Consider the following 16,639-nt stretch of genomic DNA (forward strand, 5'->3'; position numbering starts at 1 on the left):
AGTATCCGTTTAGCTCCTTGCTGGCCGAAATGGAACAACTGACAGATCAGGAAGGTTTAGGCCCTCGGACATCTATCTACAGATTCGAACAAAATAGAAATGATTAAAGATGCATTCTTTCCGGATCGCGGAGTACACCGCTTGAAGTCCATGCAGACCAGCTTCGAAGTAAACGAAAAAAAAAAAACCCAGTCATACAAGACGAGGGACAAGAAGAGTGTACACAGCACAACGACTGGTCCAGTCGTGGTGTGTACACTCTTCTTGTCCCTCGTCTTGCATGACTGGTTTTTTTCCGTTTACAATGTACCAACTGGCCCGCATTTCAACCCAGCTTCGAAGTCCGATTAGAACTAACGAAGAGCGGTCACCTTGTTTACATGTGCACTCTAAGATCCCACTATTAAACGCGACAGAGCAACGTCGCATCCGGACGAGCTTTCAGTCGCACTATCTGCCCTCGCATGCCGCGCCTCACTCTCCACTCGCAGAGCAAACAAGCTCGAGTGCCCACGTATATCCGCCAAGTCCCACTCCCTTCTTTTGTTTGTTATCCATTACATTAGACGCTACACCGCTCCATACGGCGTTATCGCTTGCGCAATGCAGAGTCACTTTCCGACGCGTCTAAACTTGGCCGCCGGCTCCACAACAGCGTTGTACAACCCCTCCCCGGGGCGGCATCACTCGGCCAGCACGTGATGGCCAGGGGACAGGCGGCGCGCTTCCGCGAAACCTTGGCAGTGAAAGCGCTGGCTCCGCTAGCGTTGGCTGGTTCGCGCTGACTTCTAATCTCGGAGGGCCACTCTGCGGGTAGCCTTGACCGCTAGAGGCTCCTCGCACAGACCACCCCCTCCCCTTCCTCCACACCTTATTTGATACTTTCAGCGCTGCCCTCACAATCGCTGCAAGGGGAGAAGCCTCAGGGCCGCCCGCAGGCGCCTGGAGTAGTTTTTCGCCGCCATTGTTGTTGTTATTGATGCTGCGAGGTTAGAAAAGCGGGTGATACCGGGGTCACGGAGGCCCTTGCAAGATAAAGGCGCCGGCGCCACTCCACGTTTTGCAGCATACTATACACAGAGCGATAGCTGTGATAGCGATGCGTACGTGACTTTCTGTGGGCCGAACGGCGTCGCAATCTCAAGTTGGCAAATGTTTTCCTCTACTTTTCCTCCTCATCGCGCTCACCTCAGGCCTATAGTATTTCAGTTTGTGGTGTTATGTTATGCGGGGTTCAGAGTTTGAAAGCTGCACGCACGTGGGCTGATAAGTGATTTCGACCACCTGCGGTTCTTCGCGCAGCACACAGGCGTCTTTCATCGAAATACGCCCGCTGAGGGTGGGATTCGCTCGCGCGACCTTCGACGTGGCAGCCGAACGCCATAGCCAGTGCGACCGAAATGATAAGAAAGGTACACCCGCGAAACGTTGGGTACTACCGTATACTACTGTTGTAGATAAACGTTTCAACAGGTAGCGCTTGCGATTGATCAGGATGGATTATTCCATCTGCTCTTACGTCAGCTTTAATTGAAGTCGACGTTTTCGATCGGGGCTATCTCCTTCTTGATCTACTGTACTATTGCTTCTTGCAAACTCAGCTGGATAACATATGCTCCTATCTACGCGGTCATGAACATAGTGTACGCTTATAAAGAGAGAAGCCCTGTTTATTGTTATCGTAGTAAGCTTCGCGGTGCAGACTCAAAAGTGAGTCGGTGGAAATATAGAGTGGAAACCAAAGCACGCACTTCTGCATTTGAACCCCCAGTTAGTATGCTGACCTGCGATAATGTCATCTAGATAGGCAGTCACAGTGTCGAGAATTATTCCCTCAAGGTGGAACGGAGTTTCCTTAGCTTCTTTTATTCTGAGAATTTCGGTGCTTTTTTTTTGTTTTTACTGCGTTTCAAACGGTTGGAAGTGAATATTCTAGTACTGAGGCCATCGTCTGAATAGCTCATTGCAGCGGTGCTCGCAAAGTGTACGTGGAAAAGCCAGATTAAAGTAGATGCATGGCAACCCAAGCATGACCAAACGAACTATAGCCGAGAAGTTTGAGTACTCAGAGATACCCGCATAGCAGTTGTTACTGTGGTACAAGCGTTCCTTTTTCTATATTTCTTTGTCTTTCTTCTCTAATACCGATTTGGTTAACTCTTCGCATTATCTCGAAACCCATTGACAGCAAATGTGAAGATAACTTCACACGAAGAGATTACGCTGACCATGCCTCATTGAAAGATAGATGAAGAAACTGAATGAGAAAGAAGAGTGCGAAAGGTGTCCTCTTTTGCTTGAATACGAAGTGCATGTCCCGCCGCACTGCAGAGAGCTTTCGAAACTCACAGGTTTGAGGGAATTGAAAGATGTGGGAAAGAGCACTGCGAAATTTTTGCAGGCAGAAGGAGTGGTGCAGCGAAGGAGCTCTGTAGGAGATAAGGCTGCTGAAGTCGTCCACTCGTCATAAGCTGGCTGCATGTGCAATCACACCGTCACATGCGCACCCAAGAGCCACGTAAAGAGAATTAAATGATGCAGTAGTGATAAGATGCTGCACGCTGTGCACACAGAGGTAAAGAAGAGGGGGCAAAGAAGATCGATAACGAGCATAGAGCTACCGAAACCATCCACTCTTGCTTGTCTAAAAAGACATGCAAAGAATGTCGAATGCTGAGGGTTTTGCACTCAGGACAGAGATAAAGAAGTAGAGGAAAGACGTCTGATAGCGGAAATAGCTAGCTCGACACATGCTTGTGTGAAGAGGATAGCAAAGGGTCATTAAGAAATGAAGCATACAGATAACGCCATGCAGTACTATGTACTCAGATAAAAAAGCATACAAAGAAAACTCAATTCAGCTAAGGCTATCGGTAACAGACAACCCTACCGAAACCGTCCACATCACGAGGCTCGTAGAGGCCTTTAAGACATCAAGTGTGTATAGATAACAATGTACATGCTTCGTAGGCACATAAGGAACAGGATATAGAGGAAGTTCGATAAGAGATAAGGCTGCCTAAATCGTCCACTTCTGCTTCTGCTCTTACAGCAGGTTGCGCTACGCTTCGTCCAACGTACAACGGAGTCCGGAACCGCGATATGAGAGAAACAGAACTGAGAAGAAAGAACACGGGATAGATAAGGCGCTAGAGTGAAGAGGTGAAAGAGGAGGTCGATAAAGTGTGCCCACTGCAAGAGCGCTCATGAGTGTAAAGCTCATGTTCCCAGGAGCCGTTGCCAACGTCCACTAGCTCTAACGCTCAGCCTTCCTTTTTGTGGCTTCTATTCCGACTTCTTGAGCGGTTTCTTATCAAGCCACGTAGAACGCGCTCCTTATTCAAATTTGTACTCGCGACTACACAGTTTGAACGGGTAACGAAGAGTTTATTCTATTCTAGCACCGACTGTAGGTGACAAAATACTCGCCGGGCGCGACGCTTGGTCCATGCGCGCAGACATGGCAGGTAACCATTATCAAACGCCTATGCATGATGAGATCGAAGTTAAGGGGGTAAGTTACGTTTTCGGCCAGAGAAATGCAACGATGATGTGGATCCTTTCGTTTTATGCCAAATTTTAGGGCAACGGTGGCTTCCGTAACCGGTCGCCGGGATGGTAGATCATACGAAAGGGGTGTAGACGGGTCATTCAAAATGAACCGTATACTATACGCTTATAAAAATGCAGTGTTTTAGCGCAGTGTGGGCGTAGATGCATACTGTAAACGACTTCATTTTCGTATTTCGCGCAAATCACAGACAGCTGGCGCAAAATTTCTCCCCGCGAATATATTTGCGTGAAATACCGACTAACTGCGCAAACTATGTCTCTAGCTCCAGCCCTTGCCTCTCACTGAAATCCATGGGAACCAAATGCAGACAAGCGCAATGGCTGAGATAATGGCTTTATCGGAATAAACGCATGCCGGATGAACGTATGTTAGCTGCGAACGCGCATTTGCAAGCTGTACTACAGCTGTACAACTACACTACACTTGACGTTAATCCGGCATACGTCCACGCTAGTAAGTCTCTGCTACGCTAAAACTCGCTAGTAACTCTAATGGCGGAAACTGCAATGCTCTCTGCTCTTGACGGTTTATTTTATATTCGAAGACCAAAGTATTACGTTTTGTCGGTTAGTAGCTTTAGTTCCGGCAAATCCACACCTTGAATATCATGCAAAGTCTATGCATTCATCTCCTCGTCTTCGACACACTGAAAATATATCTGCATATATTCTGTTCGCCATCGGTGCCACGGAGGCAAAGCCGCCAAGAGGAGACTGCTGAAAACACCACTTCGACCGATGAACGCCATACTTGTCTAATACGCACGCAGGTTTAGGATACACGTCATTGAAGAACAAGAGCAGAACTGATCGCGCAGCTCTATAAAAACGCTGAATCGGGCACGTCACGACGGGACTTTGATGTGTATCCGACACCTGTTCCTCGGAGCTCTGACAACCATCTTCGAGAAGTGGTATAACATTTGTTCGATGTAGAATGGCAAAATCTGTCGAAGATTACGCCATGCGATGCGATTCTCGTCAACGTGTGGTAGACGTGTCTTCCCACGCCTCTATCGCTGCCTGCTCCGTGTAAGACAGCTCCCGATAACGTACGAAGTATTGGTCTCGGAAGCAAACACAGACAGCGAAGTGCGGCGACCCGCTGTGCGGAGGATACTTGCAAACTCGTGAGCTACACAGATCTTGCATTCTCAGATAACCGCACTGCATGAAACAAAACCTACGGCACCATCAGCGACAACGGTGAACCTGAACCGCGCGAGGTACTGTACCACACTATAAAGCCTGCAAGCGAGATTTTGTACCAGATGCGTGTGCTCAACCAGTAAAGGCCACATCGGCCTTGCTGTGCGCCAAGCACTCCAGTAACACCGACGTGTATTCCGAAAAGGCCCCTTTCGGAATGGAGTTTAGCTCAGCTGTCGTTGCAGCCATAATGTTCTTCCTTGTCTGAAATCGCGCTCCTTTCAATGGCCTTTTAATTTTGGGAACCAGCCAGAAGTCGCAGGGGCCATATCAGGACAGTAAGGAGTCTGTTGAACTACAGGAGTCTGGTTTTTCGCCAAAAAATCTGAATCGAGTGCGAGGAATGTGCGGGAGCATTGTCGCGATGGGTGCGCCAATTTCCTGTTGACCTCAGCTCCGGGTTCTTGCGCCTCACAGCATCACGTAGGCAACGGAGGACAACCCTGTAGTACTCTTTGGTCATTGTTTGACCCTGTGGAGTGCGTACTCGTGGTCTGCCACACAGAGGGTGTCAAAGAAAGCACTCAGCATCACTTTCACATTGCTGCGCACTTGGCGGGCCTTCTTAAGTCTTGGTGACGTGGAATGTTTCCACTGTGACGACTGGGATCTGGTTTCCGGGTCGTACCTGTACACCCAAGACTCGTCAGCAGTGATTATGATGTTGATGAAGTCGGGGTCACTGTTTGCGGAATCCAGCATGTCCTGTGAGACTTCAACACGAAGCTGGTTTTGCTCAACCGTGAGCAGCTTCGGCACGAATTTCGCCGCAACTCTCTCCATGGCCAAATCTTCGGTGATAATGGAATGTTCGGAAAAATTGCTCATGCCCACCTCTTCCTCAATTTCTCGGATAGTCACGCGACGGTCCCGCATCACCATAGCGTTCAGTTCGGCAATGACTTGGTCATTTTGGCATGTTGATGGCCGATTGGAGCGTGGCTCGTTCTCCACCGATGTGCGGCCATCTTTAAATCAATTGTACCACTGCTTAATCTGTGTGCTGCTCATAGCATCGTCACCGAAAGCCGTCTGAATATTTCGAATGGTTTCCACTTGGCTGGCGCCAAGTTTATGGCAAAATTTGATGCAGTAGCGCTGCTTCTTTCACTCCGCCATTTTCCTTGCAATAAAAAACCGACGAGAGCACTGCGCACCGCCTCACTCAAATGCTGCGTCCCAGCGACTGACGCTATCGGCAGGCGGGAAAAAATTCGTGCATGCGCATGAAGGTTCAAGGTCGCCTGATGCAAGCGCGCTTGTTTCATATCCATCAGGTGTTCGCAAAAAAATATGAAGTCGGATACTTTTCTAACAGACCTCGTACATCGATAGTAAGAAATGACTTCCTCAGAAGACGAACCATGATTATGAGGCACAGGCAGTCACGGCAGAGGCCAAGCTCAAGAACAACAAGTCCAGCTTAAAAAGAAGCTTCTATAGACCCCACTCCACAATTCGTTTCGCACGATCAGTCACGGCGCTTACCAACAACGACGCGTGAGCAATGGTGTCGGCTTCGTTTCAGCTTGCTCGGGGCAAAGGGCTACCGAGGATTCCCAGCGACATGCCCCGAGGCCTAAATATAGTTTAGTTTATGGGGGTTTAAGGTCCCAAAGCGATTCAGGCTACGAGGGACGCCGTAGTGAAGGGCTCCGGAAATTTCGACCTCCTGGGGTTCTTTAACGTGCACTGACATCACACAGTACACGGGCCTCTAGAATTTCGCCCTTCATCGAAATTCGACCACCGCGGCCGGGATCGAACCCGCGTCTTTCGGATCAACAGTCGAACGCTGTAACCAACGAGCCACCGCGGCAGCGAGGCCTAAATATGGCGTCCGCCTCCGACAAGAGACTAGACGGCTGCAGGAGCCCATGCCAGAGTCTAAGGGGCGGGACGTCGTGCAGTAGATCTGGAGACCCCAGTGATGATGGTACTGTCATCGGATGACTACTAGCAAGTACAGCCCACACAGCCGCAGTAGTCGAAGCCCACGCATCGTGGACAACTAGTTATCCGACGGGCGGACATCGCTTCCATGACATACCCCCAAAAACACTTTCTTCTGCCCCTCCGAATATGTCCTTAGAGCGGTTGTCGCTGAGAGAAGGCACTGGGTGGTCACAGGCAATGCGGTTCTCCGTGCCTCAGTTCCTTATGTGCGTGAAAGCCGCCAGCTTTTTAGCTTGAGTGCACACATCATAGCACGCCTCGTTCCACATCAGCATCCCAACCGAGGATTTTGGAATAACCACACATGAACAGTCAAAGAAAAATGGACAATGCAACAACACATCAGGAGATGTCTCAAAATTCTTAAATATAGACAACTGCGTCAGGAGCGAAGAAAAGGAAATGTTGGGGACGGGTGTGGAGGTTTCAGAAGTCTGTGCACTGACAGCACGCACACCAAGTATCAGTCCTTGCTGTCATCATCCCAATCAAGAAAATGGAAAGACCGCACACAAATACTAGAGTCGTAGGCAAGTGAAAGCATTGCAACAACAGCAGGATCGACACGGCGGAAAGAACCAACTTCAGAAAAGTAAACAAGTGCTTCATAAAAAAAAAATGTCAAGAAGGGGTACGGAGGTTTCAGAGGAGAAGTTCGCTGACGGCAGTCAGTAGACAGTGCGCGGGATAGCAGTCCTTGCTGCTATTATCAATGAATACTATGTAGTCACCACACGTAGAGTATAGTCCGAGGCAAATGAAGTCATTGTAGCATCAGCAATATGCATGGTCCAGAACCTAAGTCGGTATACTACAAAGCCAAAAGAACTGACCTCTTCCGAGATGGGAGGCATCACGAAGAAGCTGTGGCAAAGCAGAGGGGAGATGTCTTCAGGGACCAAGATGAAGGCGCCGACACGGTCGAACGCGAACTGACGGCGCGGCCCAGGCTACCCCGGAACTTATAGCAGGGCGGGTGGTGTTGGCAGTCGGTTCGCCACTGCCCGCGGCCGGACGCTCATATCATAAGGCACCGAGCACTTATCTCTCCTCCGACTCTCACCCCTTCCCCCCTTTGAAGAGGGCGATGACGTGAAGAGTACACGAGATTACGCAAATGCGCGGAAAGACTGGCAACAGAAAAACCTCCGCTGCTGAAGGTGACTGCACCGTTTCGGGCTGCGCGCGACACCGAAAAGGAATGCGTCTTGTCACGTCGTTCCTCCCTCTTAATCTCTCGGCAGCGAATGTTATCTCCCCGTTTCTGCGCACCGCCATGGTTTCCGTTCCTCGCCTACTGGATGCCCGTCTTAGCTACGCCGCGATAATATATTTTTATTTTTCAACGGACAGATAGTGGCCTTGTTTTCCCCATGTCATCGTCGCGAGCGATGTTTTTCAGCGGGCTCCCAGGCGCCTTTAGCCTGACATTGCAGATTATAACCTGTGTTGCGAATCTTCGTCGTCTTTTAGTTATGGAGTTTTCTGGCTGGTTTCACAGCAATAGCTGTGCCATGGAAGAGTGCACTTGTCATCTCACACCTTTTAGGTCACAGAGCGCTTTAATGAACACTCATTCATTTATTAAACTTTTTGAATAATGTGAAGCAGAAGCACTGAGGCCTTGTTAACTCGACCCTGCCATTTATACACCGAAACTGGCTGCAACAACATGTTAGAACAGTCTGTGCTAATCTAAGCAAGAAGGAAAATATTCTGAAGTTGTACGTGAGTAGATAGGTCAGCTTGAGCGATACGTCGGAGTCGTGCTGACACAAAGGCTCGACGTATGCGCGAGTTCTTGTTTTACGATTTCTCGTTTACTATCGTAAATTGCCTCAAGAGTGATTATTTATTCAAAGCATATTGATTATTTGGAAAGCGCCTAGGCATCAACAAATGCAATTTGCATTTGTTGATACGGCTTGGTTGTAGTACAAAAAGGCAGGCTTGTTGCAATAAACCCCGGTTGCAAGTTGGCGTCAGTCTGTCTTTTGTGTGCCATCCGTGTCCTCGTTTCTTGCGCCATTACCAGTTTTTTTCTTTCAATCAGTCTTTGTTTTCTACAAATGCCGTTTTTCAAAAAGCAGCGGCGATTTCATGGTGTAGCGTGAAACTGTCGCAAATACACGGTAGACTGAAAGAAGTGTAAGTAGCATGCCACATATACTTATTCAGTGTCATGTGGAAGAGGTATTTCTATAGAGCTGCAGCCCTAACTCTTTCACCAATCATGTTCCGACATTTCAAGCACGCCTCAGAGGCTACCGACGAAGCCCGTCCACTTATTGCAAGCTCTGGCTTTTTCGCATTCTACGTGCTTTCACTGTACAAGTTTCCAACCCCTTACTGTGACACTTCGCCATGCTGCAGGAGTTCCGCGCCCTTTTTGGCCAGGGAAAGTATACAACAGTTGTATCTTGGCGGTAGTCACCTATGTGGTAGAAACGTGGAGCCTAACGAAAGGGGTTCAGCTTAAGTTAAGGACAACGCAGCGAGATGTGGAAAGAAAAATTGTAGGTGTAAGGTTAAGATACCGGAAGCGGGCAGAGTGGGTCAGGGAACATACGCGGGTTAATGACATCCTACTAAAAATGAAGAGGAAGAAATGGGCTTGGGCAGGGCATGTAATGCGAAGGCAAGATGACCGCTGGTCCTTAAGGGTAACGGAGTGGATTCCAAGAGAAGTTAGAAGTCAAGGGTAGCAGAGGACGGCAGAAATTTAGGTAGGCGGATGAGATTAACAAGTCTGAGGGATACGGTGGCCGCAGCTAGCAAAGGACAGGGCTAATTGGAGAGACATTGGAAAGGCCTTTGCTCTGCAATGGGCATTGTCAGACTGATGATGATGAATGGCGATACAGACTGATGATGATGATGATGATGATGAATGGCGATAAGGTAGAAAGCGCCCGACAACTTCTTCCGCCGGCGGCCCGGTTCGTTTATGTCAATAATGTCTCGCGAGGCCATCTTTACGGCCCGTGGATTGGAGTTAGGCCGCGTGGCCGGGCGACCTGCCGGCGATAGCGGCTTCGCGCGAAACAGGGCTCCAGGTGTTATGTGTGTCAAGGAGGGCGAGTCGTCCAGAAAGCAGCGGAAACCACGCAGTGACCTGAAAATGAGTTTACCCGTTCGCATGTGCAGTCACGTCCACTCCATAGGCACTGCGGCACTGTGCTTAGAGTGAAGAAACCCGAGGGGTTGCGAACCGGGTCGCGCACCACTGGTGCTTTATTGTAGCCGCTAAGAACTTTAGTAAACTACGCCTTCCACGGCACCCTTGACTTAAGGACAATAGTGAGTCTCATGTTGGGCTTGCGTGCTCAAACCGAAGAGCAGAGAAATCGAAACGATGTTCACGGCGATGGGGCATCTCGAGGGCCCGTAGGAACTCTCGAGGAACATCTCGAGGGCCCGTAGGAACTCTCGAGGAACATCTCGAAGGCCCGTAGGAACTCTCGAGGAACATCTCGAGGGCCCACATAGGAAATCGCTGGAGGGCCCATAACTATGTAACAAGTCCAGCGGGCTTGTTCATGTGAGGAACGGCGCGTTGCTTATTTTACGGCGAGCACCACAGGAAAAAGCGAGAAAAGGACGAACTTCGATGCAACATAATAATAATAAGATTAAAAACAGACACGAAAGGATAATTCGTGAAACTCTTGGTTATTGCAGCGATGGAAATCGCTAGGCGCGGTGAGGACAGAAGCCCGCAGAATACAGATAGCCTGCTATGGCTCTTGCTCGCTCAAGCGCCTGCTGTACCGGAGGCTTTCAAGAAGCAGGAATGGACACAAGCGCATCGCCGTGTAATACTTGGCCGGCGATCAAGGCGCCTGCGCGTCCTTGATATAAAGAGTGGCCACCACGACCTGTCAGGCGACCACGGTTCGTGGATGACGGATGGCGCAGTCCGCTTAGTGCCGGCCCGATAAGATTACCGCACGCAATAGCTGCGCAGCCCACTCGCGGTCGTGCCGGGGACAGCAGCGTACGTGCACGACTCCACGCGACCTCTTTGTCGACGTCGGTGATAGCGGTGCGGAGATGCGCGCCTATACACTGCACGGACGGGCTATGTATAGCGTACGCGACCGCGCCGCTCAACGCACCTCTGGCTGATTTGTTTTTTCGCCGCTACTTGGCGGCTTGATTTTACGCGAAAAAAACAAACTTAACGGGCGTTTACATAGACGGGCCTGGGTTTTAGCGTCAGCAAAATCTGTAAGGGCGATATGAAAGAATAAATGTGACTAGGGAATGTGTTCAGGATGTTGTTGGGAGTTCACTTAACTGTGAATGTGACAGATAAATGGGTTATGTTACCCGACCCATTGTTCGCATACCCCATTTAAATGGGTCTGTGAACTAAGCCCTCACTTAAATGGGAGGGGGGGGGAGTGTCTTGCTTTTAAATGCTGCCCCACTTTTCATCAAAGTGTACTCTCGGGCTAGTTTGTGGCAGGACAACATAGTATAAGCAGCGCTTATAGACGAAGACAGTAGAACATAGGCGGGCCATGCTCAAGTAATGTTGTCACCTCCAGCTAGCGGCAACAGTACACCTCGAAATGCGCACTTTCCCTTTTGCCCTGACTTCGTCCCTAACCGCAGTTTAGACCACCGCTGTCTGCCGGGGTGTAGTCAGTACACGTCAAAGAACACCAACCGGCCTATATTAACCCGGAGCCTTCCACTGCGGCATCCCTTCTAGTCCACGTAGAGCTTGGAGACGTTGAACTCCCCGTGTCACGACCACGTACTACACCCCACGAAGAGCCGATTCGTGCAGCGTGAGGCTAGGTGGTCGGAGACCCCGACCACGTCAGTCGCTCCTTTATAGACTATGCGCATCTTTTCTGTCGGCAGCGGTGGTGGTGTACCTACGGAAAAAATATGTAATCATGACTCACGCAAAGGCGATGAATTCGAGCACATGTCAGCTTTATTCCCTCTTTTACAAGCGCTTTTCGTGACGCAAGCATATGAGCTAGGGGAGCCAACAGAGCTGAGGAATGTATGGAGGCACTTGGTTACTCAACCTAATTGGAAACAGTATTGCGAGACAGACCGGAGTTTGAATCCCTTTCTCTGGAAATCCACAACATGACAGAGTAATTAGCAGTCAAGGAAGAACATTAGCTTTCTGTCCACAAGCGCATGTAGTTATATCGTCTCACAAAGGGTACTGCGCACATACAAACAATGACACGAAGGGTATACACATCGCCTCTAATTCACTGATTACACTAGCCGTTGTGCGAACTGCTCGTCATGATCGTGCCGAAGTGCACGCCTTTTCTATACAATTTAGCAAACCAGACAAGCTGTCCTCGGCGACTGAACATGATTTCTAACGGTGGCCCTGTTCAGAAATGCGATTTAGAAGCAGAACTTCCAAGCCGCCTCCAAATCTTACGCGCCTTTGCTAAAATGATGGAAATTAAAGACCAAAAAAAAAAAACATTGTGTGCCGCAAGGATCGAAGCCCTTCGTCTCTGGTGCGTACACTCAGTAATCGGAGGAATTTGGCGACGGTTGGAACAGCAAGCGAAGCTGTAGTCGGAAGTCTACGAGCCAGCCCTGGTTGCGCTGCTGTCGGTTAGTGGGCCTGGTCACTTCGCAAAAGCGCCCTTCGTCCGCTCCATCGCTGCAGTCCCTCCTTCCGTCGCACACTTGTCCTGGAAGCAGGCACTGCCCGTCCAAGCACGGAAAGTGACCCTCTCCGACGTCGCAACGAAGGGAAGACGCGGTGCTGGTCCTACTTGAAGTCGCCGTGGCATGCATCGCAGTTTCTGGCGTAGATGGGAACGTTGATGTGGTGGTCATCTCGACAGCATCTCCGTGGGCTTCTCTAGTCGTCGTTTGGACACTCTCCGATCCCGACCCGCAGTTCAGTTCGTCCGAGCCATCGTCACAGTCCTTGTCACCATCGCAGACCCATCTTGCAGGAAGGCAGCGTCTGAAGTCGCGACATCTGAAGGTATTCTTTGGACAGGCGGGGCTTTCGGAATTGCAAGCACGCTCGTCCTCGTTATTTCCGCAATCGTCAGCGCCATCGCACACCCACCTCAATTCAGTACACTTCCCATTCTTGCAGTCGAACTGTGTATCCTCACAAGTCCCCGCCACGTCGCGTAGCAAGCCAGAAACGAGAGCCGTCGCCAGCAGGACGTTAGCGATAGCAGTCATGCTTCTTCTGTCAGTGTTGCTCCGAGAATGTTCAGGCCACGTCTGCTGGATGTCCGCCGCATCGTGAGAGACCGCATATCGGTGCGATGATTGCAAAAGAGAACCACTTCAGCATCGGATGTACAGCGACTTGGCTATGCACTGTGATAATGCGGTTGGTCCGCTATCCTTCCAAGACACGGTGCAGCAGTTCTGTATCGTGCAACTCAGCGATGGGCCTCGAGTGCCTTGATGATAGCACGTCCTCTTTCAAGAGCCTCAGCGAACTTTTTCTTGGTCTAGTGCCACCCCCTATAGATCTATCCGCACAGGAGGACCGTTGCTACAGTGTTGCAGACTGGTCCACGGGGGAGATCAGAAAGCGGAAGGTATCCTCACTCATTTGAGCATGTCTGCACACATACAACAGTGCGCAGGCTTTTACAAATCAGGCGGAAGTTGAAAGCTGAAGAAACAGATGAAAGGACGAAATATTTCAAAGACCCTGTGCATGACTAGACATTAAAGACTCATTGCTCATATGGGGACCTTGCCGGCACCCCCCCCCCCTCCTCCCCTATCTCCCCATTTCTATCAAATCTCCATGCGTGCATCTATCCTGCCGCCCACGAGGTGGCGTGTTGTCTTGAACACTCACTCCTCGGCCCGCATATTAGCTCTATCCCGGGCCTAACGTCGTTTTGGTCAGCATGCGAACATACTAATTCTTGGTAAATACACACGACGGCGATGACGACGTCTTTTAGCGAGAAAAGAGCCCCCCCGCGCACTTATCGCTGTAGAGATCACGGACAAACCGCGGCCCGTCCTCGGAAAGAACCGAGAAAGAAGGCGACAATCTTCTCCTGGACAGATAAGGAGGATCGCCGCATCACTGCCGTCGGGACCTTTCACCGTCGACAGCGCCGCGGAATATAGTGGACGGACAGCAATACAATTGGAATGAACTAGGAACTGTGTGGTGTATACGGCATGGTGAAGTGTGCCTGGTTCTGTTTGGTTATCGTTTCTCCGAGCAACGCTGCGTATAAAAAGGGGAATAGGCAAACACTACTCGGATTGTTAGAGATCGCGCTGTTTTCGGCGAGCTACCGGAGCTCGTTGCGCCTGCTTTCTCCATGCTACCGTAGAAGCTGAGGTCGCCAGACAAAAGTGATGCGTACAGTAAAGTGCTCGCCGGGCGCGAGTAAACCCTTGCTTTTAATCTGAACCTTTAACTGATATCAGCGGTCAGCGCAGCCAGTGAATATGGCGGATGTTGGAACAGAGCGGTATACCGCAGTGTTTGCGCGCCCGTGTATGTATTATAAAGGTTCAACCGGGGCACAGATGTATCTTACCGGCAATGCTATGTCCCCAGGAGGTGTCGGGCGTAACGGTAGCGCCACCTTCCCCACTAGGCAGGCTAGAGAGAAACTTGGCTTATTGTGGTTTAACGTCCCAAAGCAACTCAGGCTATGAGGGACGCCGTAGTGAAGGGCTCCGGAAATTCCGACCACCTGGGGTTCTTTAACGTGCACTGACATCGCACAGTACCCGGGCCTCTGAATTTCGCCTTCATCGACATTCGGAACCCAGAGAGAGAGAGAGAGCAATGCCGTCTTTCACCTTTTCTCATTTGCACACGTTACGGGTATAATCTAGAAGAAAATATTGAGTCTCTGTAAGAAGGACTACCGACACGCCTCCCTAGTCCTTCAGGCCATGTTTCCACGTATATAGATGTGAGGCTTAAATCATAAAAGCAAATTAAGGCGCTCATGTTTAACACTCGGTCCGCTCGACGCAGTGTCCCTTGATTGATTGACACATCGAAGGTCGCTAGGTGCTCGTGACCGAACAGCTCGAATGGGCCGTGACTACCCAGGGAGCGAACGACCAGCACCCTGTTCCTAGGTGTGTATGGTGGTCACCGACCAGCGCAGCATATATGTCAGCGGGTGGAACGAAATCATCACCATCAAGAGCATAAGCCAGACTGCGTCTACTGCAAGATAAAGGCCTCTCCAACCGACCTTTAGTTAGCCCTGCAGTGCCAGCCGTGGTCACTATATCTCAGCACATTTCCTTATCTTATAATCACACCTGACTCTCTGTGGCCCTCCGGCCATGTTTCTAATCTCGGTTACCGCCCTGCTGCTCCACCGACCATCATTTCTTAGTTCGACAAACACGAAATGTAAGCAGCGCACTACGCAGCGGCAACGCATCCTGAGCGGCCTACAGAATCCGATCACTCACCTCACTGGAGACATGCGTGAACTTCTTCTTGTCCAGCCTTCTGGAGTGGGACGGCGTTGGCGAAGGCGCCATCGTCAGGCGCGTCTGGAACATCGAGGTCATGGTATTCACACTCGTCTTGACGCCGAGTATCGCTTGGCCGCTGCTGAGCGGACAAGCCCGGACAACTGCCGCTTAAAAGAGGAGGACTGACGACAAGGAAAGCTTCGGCCGAGCTTTCACTATCCTGGGTCACTCCGCACAGCCAACAGGCTTCTCGAGATCGCTACAGGTGTCCTTCGGTTTGGGTCTCTGGGGGGGGAAGAGTGCGATCTCTGCGGACCTGGATCACGTCAGTGAAGTGGGGGGCGCTGTTCTGGCGCGGGCCGCGCGACGGGTCCAAGTTTTAAGGGGCGGTGGCGCTACGGTAGGACCGCTGGCTTCTACTACGACGCAAGAACGGTCGCCAAGGCAGCGGAGAGCCGGGTCTTATCGCCTTCGCTCTCAGTTGGTTGTCTGAGCTGGCGCAGCTCGCCGAGGTCGAGAGACGTCGCACAAGTGGAGGAGGGTGGGAGAGAGAGGGATTGAGGCCTCTAGCGGGGCAAGTGGAGAGGAAAAACGAGCAGCTTCCCTTGGCTTCGTGCCTGTTGAGGCTTGCGCAAGCAGTAGGTGGGAGAGGAGGCAGCGATAAATGTCCAGTGCGTGCACGGGAGCGCGCCATGCGAGAGGTGCCGGCTGTCTGGAGAAAAGCGAGGCTGCCTAGAGCACGTGCTCGCGACATGATCGCTCTGCGCCGCGACGCTTGCGGGAAGCGGCGATCACCGCGGCCGGAGGAGCGCGTTTGATGCAAGGCTGTGCGAGAGAACGCTGAACCGGCTTGCGCACGAAACGGCTCAGGTCTGGTCTTCAGGGCCGACGCCAACGAACCGCTGGCTAAAAACACGTTCCGGATGTTTTCGGTCTTATTTTTTTCTGTCCACTCTAATATATGTCCTGCCGCTGTTGCTGAATTCAGAGCACTGTCGTGGACAGCGCGGATTGGTGAGGCTTAGCTTGTTTGTGAAACGTGGGAAATGTGGGATGGAATGCTCATTTCGAAAGGAAGAAACGTTGCCAAGCTTGCCGAAACGATTGAGCCACGTTAGTTTGGGCATCATGTGGCGATTCACAAACATAGCACGTCACTTACGACCTTGACGGCAGCAAGCCTTCGCGTGGAGTCCTTCACGTCGAAGGCTTCGACGACAAGCTTAGTGGCTAAATTAGCGATAAAATTCGAGCCGGTTCAAACTAAGCGCATGCGTTCCAAGGTATGCTGTTGTAAACTAAGCGCATTCGCGTGTTCCGGTCCTGGTGGGGCAGTAGATGTTACGTTCAGGTGGAGCGATAGATAGTGGAAAACCTGTGCTCTCCAGGTTTCCATTCACATAAAACCAGTAGTCATCACATTATGTGCTCTTGAGGCCCAAGACATGGCGTTTAT

The 16,639-nt window shown here is 50.8% G+C and overlaps 1 protein-coding gene across 2 annotated transcripts in view; it reads right to left on the reverse strand.

Moving 5' to 3' along the window:
- The window catches only part of LOC149335732 (ADP-sugar pyrophosphatase-like), a 33,166-nt gene extending 17,492 nt beyond the window's left edge, over window positions 1–15,674 (reverse strand). Inside the window, exon 1 of one of the 2 annotated variants that reach the window (XM_089552332.1) lies at window positions 15,178–15,674. In XM_089552332.1, the coding sequence (XP_089408458.1) occupies window positions 15,178–15,279 (102 nt within the window). In that variant the 5' untranslated portion in view covers window positions 15,280–15,674. Of the gene's footprint in view, window positions 1–7,571; window positions 7,760–15,177 lie in introns of those variants that run through there. The other variant, XM_089552333.1, reaches the window with a different exon arrangement.
- Between the last annotated feature and the right edge of the window lie 965 nt (window positions 15,675–16,639).

Source organism: Amblyomma mixtum, chromosome 7, assembly GCF_055824585.1.
Source record: "Amblyomma mixtum isolate Tamu chromosome 7, ASM5582458v1, whole genome shotgun sequence".
NCBI lineage: Eukaryota > Metazoa > Arthropoda > Arachnida > Ixodida > Ixodidae > Amblyomma > Amblyomma mixtum.